General features: G+C 39.7%; 1 protein-coding gene across 1 annotated transcript; it reads right to left on the bottom strand.

Moving 5' to 3' along the window:
* Window positions 1-649: 649 nt before the first annotated feature.
* LOC110024694 (putative serine/threonine-protein kinase) lies at window positions 650-18,312 on the bottom strand. Its single transcript, XM_020724808.1, has 7 exons — window positions 18,248-18,312; window positions 17,038-17,164; window positions 16,792-16,907; window positions 16,508-16,715; window positions 16,192-16,429; window positions 15,504-15,654; window positions 650-1,170 (listed from the first exon to the last, which is right to left on the bottom strand). The coding sequence occupies exons 2-7, from the start codon at window positions 17,123-17,125 to the stop codon at window positions 856-858; spliced, it is 1,116 nt and encodes a 371-aa protein (XP_020580467.1). The 5' UTR covers window positions 17,126-17,164; window positions 18,248-18,312; the 3' UTR covers window positions 650-855.
* Window positions 18,313-20,415: the final 2,103 nt, after the last annotated feature.

Here is a 20,415-nt window from a genome sequence, read left to right on the forward strand (position 1 = left end):
TTCAAGCTCGTCTGTGACAAGCCATATATATCGCTACATAAAAAAATGTAAAGTACATTATACATAATATAACATGAATATAGTTAGGTGTGCTGCCTATGCATATGATACATATGTACGACACACAAATTAACCAAGTCATCCTATTTGACCTTGTAGCACACCAGCCTAATCATCTTCTCTGCCTCTATGACATCTGAAGTATACTATTATCTGACTATAAGAAAAAAGATGGGTTTTTTTGGACTCTAGAAGAACTCAACATTAGGTTCATTAGAGCCGTCCTGACTCGATTCATCTCCTAAACCAGTTCGCCGAATTGAGGGACTGATCCCCATGGTCGGACTAACTAGCAAAACTTTGTTGGCCAAGTTGCATCGTCGAATTGTACGATCAAAAAAGTTAACAGATTTTTATATTGAAGCAAGAACAAATCAGAGCAATTTATCCATAGATCGTTCTTAAATGGAAAGAAGTTACAGGAAAAAAAAATCAGCTATCATGACATGAGTTCTTATTCATCAGCCATATCAGCAAAAGCACTCATCCAAGTAGACAAGGAAACCAAAACACTAAACAAAATTGTGCTCTAGTTACCAAGTCAAAAATTTCTAAGAAATGCATTGTACAAAAGAAACACGTCGTATTGCAGAAAAATCTACTAGCCGTTGGCACGAAAAACTTGAAAACCAATTTTCTTTTATATCTATAGCTTCTATGTGATGAATGCTATGTACAGACATACATATTTCTTGAATGTATGCAGTTTGACAAAAAAATAGCAAACAGATTGCCTCTCATGCAAGAGAAAATCATCAGTTTTCAGTGCAGTATACATTTTTCTACACTATAAAATCACAACTGGAATGCAGGCCGAGGTGAGACAATGGGAGATAGCTTATTCGGAGGAAGCTGTTGACCTTTCTTCCTTACTTTAACGTCCATGAAGTCAGTGATCATGCCGGGCTTTGTAATCTGAAGAGACATGACATCTACCTCGCCAGTAAGCATCTTGACTAATGTGGACATGGAAGGTCTGAGTTTGGGTGAGTCTTGTGTACAGAGAAGACCGACTAAGAGAAATCTGTGGGCTTCGTCAGTATTTAAATCACTGCCTAGTGATGCATCTATGATGCTTTCAAGTTCACCTTTCTCGTAGAGCGCCCATATCTGATGAAGGGAGAGCATATGCAATTAGTGATATGCTGTAACACTGCTGATTGATACAATACTACAAGTAATATTGGTTTAATAAAGAAACTCAGTTTGTATTAGAAGTTGTTTTTTTTTTAATTACTGAATGAGAAAAAATATTGGAATAAAAATTAAATGAATATTTCAATAACTTCATTTAAATGCATTCACACAAGTCTCCATGATAATATTTGAGTTTGTTGGATTTTATATCGTTTTGTGAACATGCCCAGAGAATTTGGGGATCGAGCGAAGGAGAATAGAAGAGAAAGAGGGAGTATATCCTGTTAGGAGTTGCCTGTTGAAATAGTCCCTTTATTTGTATTTTTTCTCCCTTATTTATAGATGTGTATTTTGTACAAATAAAGAAATAGAGAATGGTTATGGAAACTACTATTAATAAAGTGAATATTCTCATTAATTGTATGGATTTATACCATATTTGTATTACAATTTAAATTTTAGCATGGCGGTAATCGGTTGGCCAGCTTGCTTGAATTCAACCGACCGAAGTGACCCGTTGAGTGGCAACCAGGCGATGAATTGGTCAGCTGAGGTGCCCAGTCAAATGTAGACTCCATCCGCCGCGGCAAAGGCAGGTCGATTGATCAGTCGCGATCAAGAATTCCTCCCTACATTCCAGTCAGACAGGATTGTCGGTGTGATGTGCCCCTTGAATCTCTTGACGCGATGTGTAGGTTGATTCCCGATTGTGCAATAGTGTATGGTAGGGTGACTTTGTTTTCTGACCGTCATCTAGGCTGTGTAAATGCTTCGAGATTTGTGTTGACAGTTATGGTGTATATATAGTAATTCCCCAAATTTTCCTGCTCCTTAGAAGTGACATCCGCAATAAGGACAGAGAAATTATTAGTATCAATGATACTAAAATCAAGAAAGCCTATTTAATAATCAACTTCTCTTGGATTTTGTGCCTAGTGTGCTCTATAAATAGAGTCATTGGCTTTATATTGCATATGTTGTCGTTATTTATCTCTGATCACCTGATTCAAATCATGGCCAACAATCTCAGGAAACTCTATGTAAACCCAAGATTCTGGCAAAGATGGGCTAAGGGCCTTCGGCTCCTACAAAGAGAATCAAGGTCAGAAAGGAAAAATGGCTAAGGACCGAACCTGCTCCGACTGATCAAGTTGGCTCATATGTAGACCTTAAGGGGCAAAATATCAAAAGATCCTCGTCAGGAGACAATCATTCCAAAGTCGGGCGTGGGTGCAAGCTCGGGGGGCCAACAGACCCTACTTATTGAAGGTGTCGTGGGGGGCGCAGAATGTCCGAAGGGAACAAAGATTGGAATACCCCCTCAGTCGCTGTACTGGAAGGTGAATGCACCTCGCAGCAGAGGAAGGGGGGAAGATGTTTGGAGACCATTTCTTCATTGGATCGATTTATGAGTACACAATTTTATTTTTTTTTTGTGGCCGCCGCAGATTTTTAACTCTTCCTTGACATTTTTCATATGTAGATACATTGACTGAGTCAGAGGGTCACCAGGATGGCATGCATTCGAAAGACGCAACGGAGTTCGCTGTTGTCGTAGCCGATCTGCAAGTCAGCTTACGGGAGCCCTACCGACAGCCATTCTGGAAGTATACCAGTCGTCCGCTTCTTCGATCTCTGATGATGCTAGTCAGGGGTGAAAGGAGCATCGGTTGCATCCCCTTGGAGTCGTGGGGCAACAGACAGGAAGGGTCGGGCCCTCAGCGACGAGGGTCGGCTCATCGAAGGTATCAATCGGAGGCCTTGTCGCCAATCACCAACAAAAGGTCTCAGTCCCTACGGTGTTCCTAGGCTCAGTTGTGGTGGCCCTATAGGCGGAGGTTGATGCTTTGCGGGATGACCTGGCCGAGGTGTTGCGCGAGTTGGGAGCGATTTGGGAGTCAACCAACTTGTCCAAATTCCACCGCAAAGTCGACAGGATGGAAGAGCTTAGAATAGGAGGGGTGATAGTCCTCCGAAAGTTGACTCAAAAAAAGTACATCATACCTGAGGCCTTAGATGGCCTGTTCATAAAACGTTTTATTTTAACCTGTAATAATGTTATTTGAAAATGAAAAGTCATTTAAATAAATTTGAAAAAACATTTGGTATGTTACTCATCTTTGTGTGATGCTTCGTTTTTCGAGTCCGTCCTATAAATATGTTACTCAACCTTGTGTGATGCTTCGTTTTTCGAGTATGTCCTATAAATAGGGTGTGGGATTGTTGTTTCTTACTTTACGCATTTTGGTTTCTGCATCTGAGCTTTTAGTTTTCCATCTTTTCTGGTCTCACCCTTTCAGCTACCTTCAATTTTCTTTAATGGCCCCAAAATATTCTCCCACACTTCTTGGCTCCGTGAAAGGCACTGACCCTTAATGGAAAACAAAGTGAAAGAGTTTCAGAGTAGGTATGTTATTCAGGACAACATCACCCTTCAAAATTTGTCGAGGTTGACGCGGACGTCGGACCTTCTGGGTAATGATCTAGTTTTTTTTTACCAAGACAAGTTCAAATACTGTCTTTGGTTGCCTCTGCGTACTAAGCTCTAAAGTGTTTTTAACACGTATGATGTTATTCCGTCACAAGTGATGTCGAACTCCATAGCTACAATAATGTTGTTCGTTCTTTTCTGTCGGCGGGAGTGCATCCCGTGGAATATCAACTTTTTTAAATATTTTTCTTGTTTAAGGTCGATAGGGAGGGCTTTGCCATGTTCTCAACGGGAAAAGAGCTTCACTTGAAAGGGATGGAGAGCAAAATAATGGATTGGAAGAAGAGGTACTTGGTTGGTTCTTGCTCTGATAATTGGGGGATTCGGCACTGACAGGATGTTCAATATCCAAGTTGAAGTCTTTCCAAAGAGCATAGACATCTCCAGGGAGATGCTGATCAGCCGTTATCTATCGGTCCCGCAATATACTGCAGCGGCGACAGTTACTAGTGCATTAGCAGGTGAGATGACGGAACCGCTGTGGTGTGATTCAGATATTGTTGAAGGTGATTGAGCGAGGGAGGGGAAGGAAAAGTTGGCTACTAAGCATCGGAAACAAAATCGTCCCTCAGAGTTAGGTAACCTTGTAGGAGACGAGGATCTGCTCCGTTACAATGTGACTGAGAAATACCATGTCACTATGTCTGCTCATAGTCTTGCTATTCAGAACCAGGTTACTGGCAAGTTCACTGCTGTGCCTCGAAAACATTCTTCTCACTTTGTTAATGCAGAGCGAGGTGACGAGAAGGAGCCCGCTTCCGAAAGGGACCCCAGACAGAGTCGTGATCGTAGCTCCCTCTTCGTCTGTTGCGGGCATGCAGGCTAGTAAGTCGCTGACTTTTACCGTTCTGCCAAATCCTCGGGTCGGTGGTTCTTATTTCATTTCTCTATTTGAGAGGGACAAGGCGAGTCAGGCAGTCCCTTCTTCGTCTTCTAGTTCTTTGTCGAGGAAGCCAACTTCATCCTCCGAGAGTGAGCCTCTGCCCTCGCGTGAGGGTGCAAGGGTATGTCAGCAGCGAAAGGAGTCGATGGAGAAAGCAAATGCTTCACCCCCTCCCATGAAAAGAAAGAGGAGGTCCGTGTGGGAGCTCGTGCCCAAGAGCGAGAGCGTCGGACGGATATGAGAGGATGTCAGCAAGCAACTTGGTTTGCAAGTCATAATTTGAATGGTACCCGCAGACGGATGCCAACAGAGAACTGTCTCCGGCGTTGCTAAATTTACTGTGGAAGGCTCGACCACTCTATGGGGGGGCTTCGGTCGCCAAGAGCTTCTCCAAAACGTGGGCCTGTGGCAATTAATGGCGACGCGAGCGCCCATTTACTGGGGATGGCCCTGCTCGAGGTGGAGAAGTCCCTGGAAGGAACTCAAAAGCAAGCTTCCCTAAAGGTGGATCTGAGAAGGGCTCGCAATGACAAAGACCTTCTGAAGCTCAAGTTCGACGAGTCTGTGAGGGCCAACAAAGAATCCCTGGTGCTATAGCAGCTCTGGAGAAGAAAAACATCAAGCTAAAAGAGGTCACTTCATTGGTCTCCAGTGAGCAATTTGATGATGGTCGGGCGGAGTACATAAAGCTTGGAGTGGACTATGCCATTCAACAATTTGTTCATCGTGGCTTAACCGACCCTAAGTATTCTGACCATAGGGAGCTTTCTGCTTTAACCCATGATGAGCCGGTAGAGAATCCCAAGTAGGAGGATAGTTCAGGAAACGAGGAAGAGTCTGTCCTCCGATAGGACCCTACAAAAATGAAGACTACTTAATCCCCCCCCCCTGCCCGCTTTTTTTTTTTGAGAAGTTGTCAGCATCGTGCGAAAAGACTAGTAATATTTCCTTTACATTAATGAAAAGAAAATTTTTTTGTCTTCTTGCAATTATTTTTGTTATTTTTTGTTTGTGAAGTTTTTAATTTTATCATCGGCCCCTTTAGAGACTTGCTCTAAGATAGGCCTATGGATTCCGAGAAATTGATTTAAATTGAAGTGCCTCTGTCGGTTAACTCTTATTTCCCCCATGTGCGAACAGCGTGTCACCTTTTAAGTAGATATTAACCCCAATTCACCTTTTCTCCTGGCACAAATCCTGTCATTACCTGAGAGGATGATGACCAGGGTTTTTAGGGCGACTCTTGCTCCCATTTTGCGAATCTTGTCACTAGCGGGGAGAGAGTCGTCCCTAGATGACCTACTATATTGGCTCGCCGTCGGCCCGCAGCCGGAAAGTATTTTAAGTTTCCTGACCGATTGACTCTCCCTGGGCTAACTGATAGGCCGACCGATTTCTCATGAATCATTGGGTCTCGTGATAATATTATGTGGTCATCCTTTATGGACCTCCAGGGATTTATATTAGGTTTGCCCATTCATGTGGTATTTATCCATTTTCACCCGTCAGACAAGGATCTTGTCCTCACTCTAGAGAGTGTCCACTAGGACTTTCGAGGGATCCTGTGTCTCTTTTGCGGTTCTCGTTGCTAGAGAGCGAGAGAGAACGCCTCGAGCGCCCTGACCGGTGGATTCTTCCGGGGAGTCCAAGCCGAGTGATTTGTTCAGCTTTATGATCGACTTGAAATCTCGGGCTTCTCGCATTTAATGTGTGCCCGCCCTAAGTTTCCCGAGCTTCTTGAGCAAGGTTTGAGACATACATAGCCAGGCTCAATTCCCCGAGTATCGAGAATGGGCCCACGAATTTAATACTTCTTGTGGTAAGGGGTATCCTGAAAGCTTGTTTGAATGCTATATTTCTTTTCTTTTCAGAGAAATCAACCATCGAGATGTCCCTTCAATGTGCTGAGTTGTCATCATTAAGAGGACCTTCCTCAAGCATTTCAGTGAACGAGTCTCATTTAATGCTGCTAATTCATCCTCCTATTTAAAAGGGGAAGAAATTCTTCATGTCCTTACCTTCCCATCATGAGTGCTAGCTTTGTGAAATTTTGGCCAGATTTGCCTACTTTTCATGGTCGGGAGCAGGGGCGATCTTCCGTCGACGGGTGTTGATGGATCTCCGAGGCCCATGCCTCTTTAGTTTCTTTTTTCTTCGAGTCGTGTATCGAAGAAAGGGATTTCATATGGTCAAATGTCGAAGGTCGCCAGAATCGAGGTGGACACCCGGTAGGAGATCGTTCCCATGGACGGATGTAGTTGGCTTCGAGGAATGGTGGAAATGAGGCCACTTTCCTGAGAGGTCAGTACACCTGTTCAGCCATTGTCGTCGGATGTTCAGAGATTTATGGGTCATTCGACAACAATGGTTTCTACTCTCTCTGTCTCCAACTGCTCCTCATTACGAAAGAAGTTGAGAAGAGAGAAGGAGATGGGCGAGGGCCCCCAAACTTTTTTTCTCTGGTTACATTATGCTTTTGATTCGTACTGGGGAAGCTCATGGATACGAATAAAGTTGGAATGAGGTAGAGTGACGAAAACGTGGAACGAAGCCGAAACTCTTGGAGAGGAGAAGTTGGCTGACTTCCCCGAAGATTTTTCGTGGGTCGCCCTTTGCGGCGGATGTGATGGTCCGTGGGCGAAGCATAGGTCCAACATATTCCCATGGAGGATCACGTCCATCCAACTGTGCATTGCCTATAGAGATGAACTTGTAGTGTTTTTTCTTTCACTGGCCGTGACGACCTAACTTTTTTCTCGTCTTCTCGACAGTGGTTGCCAGGGTTTTTGCTGGAATGATGATGTTTGAAAGAGTAGATCTCCTAGCGAACTGCGTAGGGCCTTGGCTCTTTCGAAGGTATTATCTTGGTCAAAAGATAAAAAATGCGTACCTGGTATGTTTGTCGATGAGAATTGTCTTGTAACTTTCGGTTGGAATGAACAAAATTATCTTTTTTTTTTCTTTTCATGCTTTGTTTATTTGTTCTTTTGATTTGTTATCATCATCCGACGGTAATGGCTGTCTAATGCATCTTTGAATTTTTAAAGATCAAATCGTCACTCGGCCAATCCAGTCAATTCACTAGTGTTGGGAAGACCTGTGAATTGTTCGCATAAAAATAAATAAAAAATAAAATCTCATTAGTGACGACACCCTCCTCACAGTCGGTCTGAGAGCTCTTCTGATCAGTGACATTTTCTAGTTAATACGAAGAAGATGGGTCTTCTCGACAAGCTCTGGGACGACACGCTCGCCGGACCTCAACCGGACAAAGGCCTCGGTCGTCTTCGCAAGCCCACTCCACTCTCCTTCCGCTCGTACTCCGGGAAAGGTAGCTTGAGCCCTAGCACCCCATTTGTTATATATACATAAGAATTTTCTTTAAGGAAAAAACTTTTTCAAATCATCTCTGGTCCATGTCAGGGGAGTTTGTTCCAATATACATCTTGAGTTGGTAAGACTCTGGGGAAATTCTTCGGCAAAGCACGTATGGTTCACTCCATGTTTGGTAGAGCTTGCCAACAGATTGCCCTCGGGAGGCCGAGTCAGCTTTCTTCAGAACCAAGTCATCGGGGCGATCACTTTATCTCGGACGTGCTTGTTGAAGTAACAAGTTCAAGTTGTTCATCTCTTCAATGGGCCTGAGCCACCTTTGTGAGGTCAAGTGCCAACATTGCTCCTTCGATGTTAATTTGTTGCCATTTAGTGAGGTCCTCTTCAGAGAATGAAGAGGTCATGACCACCCTCTGGTTGTGATGGTCATATTCGACTAGTAGCACCGCCTCCATCCCATGCATCAACATGAATGGAGTCTGGTTTTGGCAATTATGCAGTTTTCTGGATCACCCATAGTACTGAAGGTAACTGATCTGCCCAGTCTCCCTGGGCTCCCTCGACCTTTTTCCTTAATGGATTCAGAATAAGTTTGTTAGCCGCCTCGGCTTACCCGTTCGTTCTGGGGTGATCAACCAAGGCGAACTTGAGGTCGATCCCTTGTTTTGTGCAGAAGTCCCTCACTCGTTGGTCCACAAATTGAGTCTCATTGCCATTGATGATGGCGAGTGGCATCCCATATCTACAGATCAAATCGGACCATATGAAATTTTGGACTACCTCTGCGTTGATTAAAGTGAGTGGTTTTGTTTCGACCCATTTTGAAAAATAGTCGACCACTACCAAGAGGAACTTCCTCTGGCCTTTCGACAAAGGAAAAGGCAAAAGAATGTCTAGTCCTCACATAGCGAATGACTAAGGGCTGACTATCGGTTGTAGGTTTCGCGCCGACTAATGGTGTAAGGGTGCATATTTCTGACAATGTCCACATCATCGTGAGAATTCTATGGCACCGTTTAAGGTCTTCAGCCAAAAAGTAACTTGTCGTTGCACGCAGTGGGACATAGTTTTCCCTCCATAATGGCTGCCGCATTCTTCAGAATGTACCTCTCGAAGCACATCTTAGACCTTGTCTTCTTTCAAGTACCTTAGATATACTGAGGTAACCGACCTCCTGAACAACTTCTTGTCAATTAACATGTATAGGGTGACTTTAATTTTAAAGTGCCTCAAATTTTTTATGCTCTCCTCTATTTTCCCAGTCTCTAGGAAGTGGATGTATGGATCCATCCAGCTTTCGGTGTCATTTGTTGCTACCTCCATGGTCTCTGGTTCGTCAATCGCTGGCCAATAAGCTTTCTAAGCCTTCCTCCCAAGCAGATATGTTTTGAGAGTATATCGGTCACTTGATTGTTGTCCCGACTGACATGCTGAAGGCGAAAGCTTTTGAATTTGTCAGTTTCCCTCATCTTTGTGAGGTATTTGACCATTACCTCGTCTTTAGCTTCAAATTGCCTGTTAACTTGCTTCACGACTAGCAAAGATTCTAACCTTATCAGGAGTTTTCGAGCGCCTATTTCATAGGCAGGGCGGAGTCTAACAATCAGCACATCATACTCTTCCTGGCTGCTCGTAACGTCGAATTTTATCAAGATCGACTGGTTGAGATATTCTCTGATTAGGAGCTGCTCAGAACCAGCCCCAGCCACGCTATTGCCTGCGTGGAGGTTGCATCAATGTATAAGATTAACATCTTGTCTTCAGTGACGATTACCTCCTCTGTCACGGAGAAGTCAGCCAGAATTCAATTGGTGGTCCGTGGTGACCCAAATCAGATGAATCTAGAAATACGATTAAAGCCTACGAGCTGAAAATAATCAAAGCGAATGTTAATTTTTCAATAATCGGGTACCTGGTTTCGAGGCCATGAAGCACTCGGCTCATGCAGGTGACTGAGTGTTGTTTTCCCAAGTCTTAGCTCGTGTAGTAGACTGAGAATATTTCATGTTTCGGCACCATGAAGTGGTAGACTCGGCTCGTGTGGTAGACTGGGAAGATTTCACAGATAATATAATTTTTTAAGAAGCACAATTCAGTTTGTATTTTCTTTAATTCGCCACCGGATCTACACTACGTCCGTAAGAGAAAACATAAAGAAATTTAGGACCTCAATGTAAAATTTTCCATGCTAAGAGAAATCGACGACTCGTCAACGAGCTTGAATGAAACTTGTGGTGAATACAATAACTCACCTGCAATGCAGATGAGGAATTCGATCGACTAAGCACAGTCATTAGAATCATGCATTACAATTACGGGGCAGGGGGTCTACCTGAGCACTCAAATGAGAGTTAATTGCGAGTAAAATATAATTTTTAAGATGCACAATTAAAGTTATATTTTCACAATCACCGCTAGATTCGTAATACACTTGCTAGAGAAGAGACGACTCTTTTTCAAAGTCCAAAATGAAATTTTGCATACAACACACACATGCAGACAAAATGCAAAGTTTAGGGCTTAAAATGATTTCACTGATAATATAATTTTTTAAGATGCACAATAAGTTTGTATTTTCTTTAATTCTCAACCAGATCTACACTACTTCTGTAATAGAAAACATAAAACAAATTTAGGACCTCAATATAGAATCTTCCAAGCCAGAGGAATCGACGACTCGTCAAGGAGCTTGAATGTAACCAGTAATGAATACAATGACTCACCTATAATGAAACGAGAAATTTGATTGACTAAGCACAATCATTAGAATCATGCATTACAATTACGGGGCATTAGGGTCTATATGAAGACTCAAATGAGAGTTAATTGTAAGTAAAATATAAATTTTAAGATGCACAATCAAAGTTATATTTTCACGATCACCATCAGATTCGCAATACAATTGGTAGAGAACAGACGACTCTTTTTAAAAGTTCAAAATGATGTTCTACACGATCACTACCGGACCCACTACACATGCATGCGGATGGAAGGCAAAGTTTAGGGCTTAAAATGATTTCACTGATAAAATAATTTTAAAATGCCCCGATCTTATAGGGGGTTTTATGAAAACTATTAAAATCACGCCTTAAGTTGCACGATCTTAAGTTGAATTGAATTTTAAAAGACCACAAATTGAGAAATGTTCTATTTTTTAAAGTTTTACAAAATTTCTCTTTCTAAAAGACAAGTTGAAAAATATTAAATCACACCTTCTCAAATGCATCGTCATTCTACAAGGCAAGGTCGTAAGTCTCACACCTTAGTCTGATCCCTTTTCTCAAGTGAAATGAAGTGGACATGACTAAACTCCCACTAAGCTAGTCTGATCCCCCTCTTAATTGTGATTGTAGTTGAAATGACTAACCTTTTTTGAATGCTTAAATGAATAAGCTCTCATTATTAGAAGGGGTAATTGACCATAGGGGTTTGCACCTATTGGAAACCTTGAACCCCAAATCTCAAAGTTCTCGTAAAATGAGGGTAAAATCTATGGGTATTTTCTAATCTACTATCTTATATGTTTTCTAAAAATTCAACACTAAATCTCATGGTAAACCTACCTCATCTCACTCATCTTTTTTTTTAAAGGGAGGTTGGAGCCTTTTCAAATTTTCAAAGTTCACAAAATTCTGGCTACTCCCCTGAGGAAGGTTTCTCTTTCCATCTTTGGCTAGTCATCATTTTATTATAGTAGCAGCTTAAAAAAAGATAAAAAAATCTATTGCGCTCCGTCGCATTCCAACTACTCTGCTAGGAAACTTTCTATTTACATATTTGGATAGTTATATAATTACTATAATAGTCCCTAAAAAAAATAAATGATAATAAAAAGTTAAATTACTTTCATTTATTATAAATTACTCATAAATTTGACACAGTTGTATCTAGTAATCATTACGGCATGACCCGTTTATCTCATTCCGAGAATCTGCCAAAGAATAGATCCCTATAGACAAATAAACTCTAGCTTTTGAGCATAAGAGTAAAACACATGAATCTTAGTATGAAAGTTTGTTGTCGTGCCTATCTGTGCCATGTGTGTTCGAAGTATCCTACGAGGCTTCATTCCGCTATGCCTGCATGTTGTATGCACCAGCCCCAATAAGGATCAAAAGTTATCAAAACTATTGCTGGCAAGGTTCTTTAAAAAAGGGTCTCTGTATTTGAAAGTTTGGCTCCTGAAGTCTCGGCCATGAAAATGACTGTTGCTGGAAAGAAAGGCTCCATATTGCTAGTTTTCAAATCTGCCACTCTATCTATCAAAATTTTTATGCACCAAGAAGGCATGATGTATATGCTAGCTGATTTGGAGGAAAGTTAACTAAAAGATACAGAAAGAAAAAAAAAATGGAAAGAATGGCCTAGCAGTTGCAGTTGGAGTAACCTGCCACTCGAATCCCCTTAATCAGAAGCAAGTATTTCTATCCATAACAATTGATAATTTAAAACTAGTCAAGAGGATTAGCTCTACCGATTAAATAAAATAATCCTCTTAGTATGAACAACCTCAAACTCCTGTTGAGGTGAAGAAAAGACGTGACACCATATCGACTATACAGAGCTCTAAGGGTTGCTGCTAAGGAGAAAAGACTTATGAAGAGAAAATGTGAAAGACTATTTATGATCGGGGATAACAAGGAGTCTGCTAAGAGACAGTCATCTATTGTGATAGCCCAATATCAATCCAGGTAAGTCATGCTCATTGAACATCGAGGTGTGACACCTGGACCACGTGTCCAAGAAATTGCCACCGAAAAGGTCTTAGCGAAAGGGTGAGCAAATATGGAGGCCAAAGCAATATGAAGAAAAATATTTTTTTTAAAAAAAGGGAAATTTTAAAAGAATAAAAAAGCATGACATCTGGTTAACACTCTAGGAGGTCCTTCAATGATAAAATTTGTTAGGAATAGATGCTTAAGAGGAAAACTCATAATAGTGAATCTATTGATTGTCAACCAATAGAGAGTCTTCATAGTGTGGTAAGTGATGAAGGCTAGGTCGTGGTGTTTACACCACCCATACATGTTTTTCTTAACGTGATAGGCAAGCCCAGCTTTCCCGATGTCGCCCCCTCGCGGGGATGACACTAGTAAGCTATCAAAATACTACCGAAATTATGTCTAAATGTTGGGTGAAATTATAAATCTTTTAAGATGCACTTAAATAAGTGTGAGTGAAATATAATTTTTTAAGATGCACGATCAAAATTGTATTTTCTTTAACTCGACACCGGATATGAATCACTTGTGTAATAGCAGACAGAATGCGAATTTTAGGACCCAACATGAAATCTTGCATGCTCAAGGCACTCTATGACTTGGCAACGAGCTCGAATGAAACATGTGTTGAACACAATGGCTTACCTATAATGCAAATGAGAAATTCCATCAACTAATCGCAATCATTAGAATCATGCATTATTTTTACATGCAGAGGGTCTATCAGAACACTCAAATGAGAGTTAAATAATACAACTTTTAAGATGCACAATCATAGTTATATTTTTCCGATCGCCACCAAATTTGCAATTCATTTGTTAACAAACAGACGACAATTCTTTTCAAAATCCAAAAATGAAATTTTGCACAATTTCCACTGGATCCACAACACACATGTACAAGTGGACAAAAGGCGAAGTTTAGAGCTTAAGCTGAAATATTTGAACGCTTTCCACTAATAATACATATTTGCAAATAATAAATGAAGATATTTTGAAATGTGCACAAAATCCAGACATGCTCGCATGTGCTCCAACTATCGTATTAAATGCTTGATCACATAGTCCAAGAATGTTGTGCGAGCTAAGTTGAATTGAATTTTAAATGCCCCACCTTGAGAAATGTCCATGAGTTTTAAGACGTTACAAAAATCCTATTTCTAAAAGCTAAATCAAAAACAATTAAATCATAAACCTTCTCAAATGGGTTGCCTTCCCTACAGAGAATGGTCGTAAGCCCCACACCTTACTCCAATCCCTTTCCCTAAGTGGACTGGAGTGGACAGGACTGAGCTCCCGCTAAGCCAGTCTGATCCCCATCCTAATTGGGATTGCATCTGACAAGACTACCCCTTTTTTATTGCTTAAATGAGAAGCTCAATTAAATGCAAACATATTTTAAGAATATTTTAAATACCCCGATGATGATTGTGTCGAATGGAAATCTTACCCAAAGGAGACCTATTTTCAGGATATTTTCAAATTCACAAATCATAAATATTAAATTCATAAAGATTCAAAAATATTTAAATGAAAATTCTATCCTAAAAATTTAAGAGCAAAAGTCATCCGCCCTAAACAGTTGTTTGTCGAGGTGGACAAATCTAGTGTTAACCTAAGCTCACATAGAGTCAATCTCAAATCAAATATATTACTAAATTCAAACTCAAAATAACTTCTATAAGTAATGACACGGCTCGAGTCCTCTGTTCGCTCAATTTGAAGCCAAATGGCATCATAATAATCAATTACGACCAAATCCTTATGATCAGGTGTTTTGTCACCAAATGACACTATTATACTACGGCCGCGACTGTAGCCTATATGTTTTGCAATAAAATTCTATCATTTTGAGTGATAAATCATAGGGTATATTTGATAGAACAGAATTCCCTCAACATTCATCCCAGGCCTATAGGGTTGTCTTTGACATAATAAGGATCCTTCTCTGTCAAATTAGGTTGAATACCTCCTCAGACTAAGTAGATTAGAGTTCACGATAGCACGGGAAGATGGAACAATGGGATCTTGATCGAGAGCATCATCCCTTCCCCGCCATTCACTTTTAAGTTCATTGTGATAACTTCATAAAATTTAAATTTTAAATATGATGCTACTATATGTTGATCAATCAAATTCCTAATGACTAGCCTTGAAAATGCTCTCTCATTATCGGGAGGGTTGGTTAAACATAGGGACTTACGCCTATCGGAAACCTCGAACCCCAGCTCTTAAAAGCAAAAGCCCTCGCAAAATGAGGGCAAAGTTTATGGGTAGTGTCTTAATCTAATATCTCATCTACCTTATGAAAATTCAACACGGAACCTCACGGTAAAACTCCCGCACTCACTTATCTTCCTTTTCGAGGGAGGCCGAGGCCTTTTCGAATTTTTGGAGCCCACGAAACGCTATGGAATCATCATTTTAAGCTATTTTTTTTCAAGCATATTAAGTTCAAGTTCAACATAACATCATGAAATGAGCTATACATGATATTTTCTTAACTAGAATTTGATAAGCCTAACCAGTTCATTGCGAACCAAGACTAGTCACAACATTTCATTCGGTTTGCCAGGAATCAAACCAATCATAAAATTTATTTTTAGTTAAGACCCTTCACATTTAAGAACTGAGAGAAAGGAAATGTAAAATTCATTCTTATTGATTCCTAGATGGCATTATTAAATCAACTAATGCATCCAAAATTAATCATGTTCAAGAAATTAAACTATGGTAAGTATTCCCAGAGCTACCTAAATACATTATGAATATAGAAGTTTTGTAGAGTATAAAAGAACAAAATAAAAAAAAATCGTTTCACAAAATCTAGTTGATAAATGAACCTCATGTGTGTCTGCAAAGAACAGAACTATTCTTACTCTTTCAAGAAGAAATTGATCTTCATATGGTAAATTTGTATTTGTGTTTAGTTTTCCACTAATTATCTCCAGCAGAAGAACACCATAGCTATAAATGTCAGCCTTCCTTGTCAATTTCCCAAAAATTGCATACTCTGGTGCCAAGTAACCTCTATTTAAAAGAAATAACCAGTTAGTGGATGCACATTATTAAACATTTACTTGTACAAATAATACACATGATGTAACGTTAATGAAAAGTCAAGCGTAAAGGTTCAAATTTAAAGCATGCTACCAAGAGTGTGTTATGATCATAATCCGTCATGATAGTGATAGAAGATTGATAAGAATATAGTGAGCTCTCCTCTATCCTCTTCTTGCATTAGAACTATACTACTGAATCTGTTAAAAATTCATCCTAAAGAATGGATAATTTTACAAACAGATTTATTGAAAAGTCATAGACTGTGGTGGCGTGCAGTTAATTACAGAATGCATCCTTATAGTAACTGCTTTGAAGTACACTTAAGCATATGCCAACTCATTCAGTGAAAAGTTATTTGGCAAAACATCTCAGCAAGAATAGCATCCATCTTACTTCTCTTTCGTAATTCACAAAAGGAGTTCTGGTCTAAATAAGAAGGAAACTGAGTATGAAAGTTCATATGTGGTTTGGCAAAAAAGTGAGAGGCTAACCGAACCAACTCACATTGTTCCAGCTACCCGAGTGCTGACATAGCTCAAATTTGAAGGAAGAAGTTTCGCTAAACCAAAATCTGAAATCTTGGGATTCAAATCTTTATCTAAAAGAATATTGCTGGCTTTGATATCTCGATGCACAATAGGAGGACGGACCTCCTCATGAAGAAAAGCAAGTCCACGTGCAACACCGACACAAATTTTTGTTCGTGTTTTCCAATTGAATTTAACTTTACTATCACTCCCACCTAAGATTAGAAACAAATAAGCCACCAAAAACTGTAGGTGTGTCATAAAAAAAAGTCAAGCCAAAAGCTAAGGCTTACCAAAAAGCATCTTTGCAATGCTGTTGTTCTCAAGGTAGTTGTAAACCAAAATTCTCCGATCTCCTTCCATGCAGCAACCACATAGACTAACAAGATTCTCATGACTAATATTGGAGATCATAGCAATCTCATTTAGAAACTGAACACCATGTTTAGGCACAGAAGAGAGAACTTTAATTGCAACAACTTCTCCGTTTTTTAGCCTTCCCTGTGAAACAAAATTGTAACTCTTTGGTTGGAACAGGTACCCAAATAAAACAGCCTTTAAGCATCCAAAAAATTACCTTGTATACGCAACCAAAACCTCCCTCTCCAACCTTATTAGCAGGGCTGAAGTCATTCGTTGCTTGTCGCATTTCTTTGTAAGTGTATATTTTCACATTGGCAAAAACTTGGATTTCTAAGATGTGAACAATAACAATAAGATAATTAAATGATGGAAAGTTAATTCAAACTCCATAATATAAACGATAAGCCGTAAAATTTAAAATTTTGGAAGTAAAAATGCTCCCAAATAATCATTTACCGACCTTCATCACCGGCAAATAGCAAACATGATGACTTTTTCCATTTTAAAGTGAAAGAGAAACAACTCATTAGTTGTAAATCAAACACCATGCAAGCTAATTAGCGTTGATGTAAGGAAATATCAGAATCCTGCAAAATAAATGAACTATATGTTTAAAAAATATCATGAAATGCATGATCCAAAAGAACAGAAAAGGCCTCAAAACATAATTTATTGCTGCTAGAAAATCTCGAACTAACTCAAAATTTCACTAGACTTGAAATTGACCAGATTCAATTTCAAGCTTCACCACTCCAAACTTCAAAATGAATTCAAATTTGTTTTAACTAAATCGAATAATTCACGTCGCTTTGAAATCCAATTAAAGCCAAACTGGAATTTTGAGTCCAGCCCACTTGTCTCAAAATAATTTAAATTTTGAGTAAAGCTAAAATCAATGATTTCATGATGAGCCGCATATATAGTTGTATAAAGCATGTAAACACAGATAAACCTATCAACATCTTGCATTTTCTGCATTAATATTTTGGCATTAAATTTCAAAACTCAATAGCACTTAGCCGGTAGTGAAACTATGAAATGGCAAGGAGGACAGCCTAAATTTGAGAAAAGCATTACATAGTCACATATAATACAAAACTAAACATCCCTGCTTTGTCAAATACAAAAGTAAGCACTTAAAAACTCTTCCAAGCAAGTTTATAATCTATAAATTGCTATGTGCGTTATCAAATGAAAAACAACTCCAAAATAATTGCATTAGGAGAATAAAAAACACAAAAGGCAGGTGTAAATCCATCTAAATTGCACATTATCAAAGAAATCAACAAGGATAAAACACTAGCACAAGGTGAGTTTCCGGTTGTTCAGACAATCCTATTCCGTATATACACTACTTCAAAATGAACCTTTCAGGATGGCAAAAAAAGAAACAAAGAAATCTTAAACCTAGAGGACCCTCAAAACAAAAATTTTCTTGCGCATGCACCCAGAAACAAGAACAACACACTTCATTACTCAAGCAATACAAGATTACTCACTTACATACACATAAAAAAGAATGCAGAAAGCCCCAGATCTTGTTGCTTTAGCTAGAAAGTTAATTAGCCCGATGGTACTCTTCTTCTTGCACAACTTATAGAGCAAAATAACAAAAAAGAAGGGAATTTTGATCAAAAAGAAGAATGAAATAATGGAGGAGAAGGACTAGCCTGTTACGCAAATGACAAATCACTGAAGACTCCGAACACGAGCAAATCCTCCTTTCGCCGGTCCGGTGTTACGCAAATGACAAATCACTGAAGACTCCGAACACTAGCAAATCCTCCTTTCGCCGGTCCGGTGTGAAATGCAAACGTTAGAGGAGGTAAAATGGGCCCCACGGAATGGCCCTTTCCGCTCCTTCGATGCTTAATTACAGTCCCGTTATCTTTTCTCCGCATGGGCTATTGGCTTCCGGTAAAGGTAGCCATGATTGACCCTCGAATAAATAATCTAGGAAACTTTTACATGCATGGCACATGATTTTTAGGTGCTTACATATCCAAAATCTTATGTTTGATATTTATATTTATAATAGTTTAAGTATTATAAAATTATGCATAAAAAGTTAATTTTGCTTTTGAAAAGTTAATAATTGAATATCAAGGATATATTTGCACGAATATTGATAAGAACTAACAACCCAAAAACAATGAAATATAGTAGAAAAAAGCCCGTCGAGAAGAGGCCAAGAGACCCCACATCTGATTTGTATGCAGCCATCTGAGCCAATAGAAGGCAAGTAGAATGAGCTAAGTCTGTGCCGATCGAACTTGAGCCAACAGATAAGAACTCAAACTAATCACTATCTTAATGCCAAGCGGTGGCCTTAACCTAGATCTTGGTAGATCTAACCCGATAAAAGAATCAAGTTCCATGTCGTCATCAAGTGTTCCACCGATGCCTCAGAGGTTCCTCATCAGGGACCAGGATTTGATAGTGCAACATAGCATTACAATCATCTCCAATGACCTTCCTCGTCAAAGAATGAGCTATCTATCAAGTTTTGGCATGCTCGATGACTTAGTCTTATTTTGCTAACAGAAGTTTATCATCAAGGAAACGAGGGTCAATAGTCAGATAGGATCAACCAATTAGTAAAATCTAACAGACCGATCAAGTCTTGTTGACCTGAAGCTAATCAAATCCTGCCGACTTGTTGTACCAACTAAGTCAAATTGATTGAACCGACCTTACTGAGCTAAAGCCATGCTAGCCCAGTAGATCAAGTCATAGGGCAGTTGAGCCAAGCAATAGACTCAGATACGTAAAATACTTAAAATATCATATAACAACCCCATTAAAGTAGGGGCAGAAATATAATATCACATATTGTATCATCTCCCCTATAAATAAGAAGATTTTATAAAATAGGCTAATGGACAAGAAGTTCTAATATTCATTTACTATTATTTTCTCTCTCTCCTTTCTTATACTCTTAACACTTAAGGTGTGATTCATTGACAAATCAAGATTGAGCTATCTAAAAGGTGCAATGAGCGTGGATCATGTCATAGACATGAAGAGGAGCAACATATGGAGTAGAAGCCCACAACAGAGGCACTGGTAATATGGATTGCACCAAGGAGTTCGTGAATCAGCAAATTCAGGAATTGAATGATTAGATGTTGGATGTCATTAGAGAGGCATTGTCTCATGCAAGGGAGCAACATCCTCGAGAGGAGGGGTCGACACCCAATGGCCGAAGGGCACCCTTAACCTTGGATAGAGAAGAAGATTCACAGTACTTTGATAGTGTCGAGTCGACACGATCAATAAGCATCAGTTCGGGTGTACTGAAACAACTTGTCAGTCATAGAATGTCTTCTCTAAGTAAATCTCAAAGGTTGAGCCGTATAGAAGTTTACAATTCTTGCACAAGAATCCTATAAGGGTTAGAATGATCCAACCGACCATATAGTCTGGCTTGAGTTAATTGTATGCTTATTAAGTATCACTCGTGAACTTAAATATCATTTTTTTTTCCAAATTAAGGGAATCGGCCCTCATATGGCTCAACGGTTTACCACCGAGAGTGAATGCCTCATTTGTCAATTTCAAGAGGATCTTTGTGGCATTGTTTACCAATGCTTAGAAGCCACAGATGAAATTTTAGGGCCTTCTACAGATCTATTAAGGGTAAAATGTGAGTCTCTGCTCTTTTATCATCAACTTCCAAAAGGAGATGTTGAAAGTGCGAGATCTGCAGCACATAGTGGCATATGTCGCCCTAGCTCAAAAAATAAAAGAGGTGCCTTTATGGTACGCCTTGGGCGTCTAGTGACCGAAGACATTAATCAAGTTGTTGGAGTTGGCCAACTACCATATCTTGGCCAAG

This window comes from Phalaenopsis equestris, unplaced genomic scaffold, assembly GCF_001263595.1.
Source record: "Phalaenopsis equestris unplaced genomic scaffold, ASM126359v1 Scaffold000267, whole genome shotgun sequence".
Classification (NCBI taxonomy): Eukaryota; Viridiplantae; Streptophyta; class Magnoliopsida; order Asparagales; family Orchidaceae; genus Phalaenopsis; species Phalaenopsis equestris.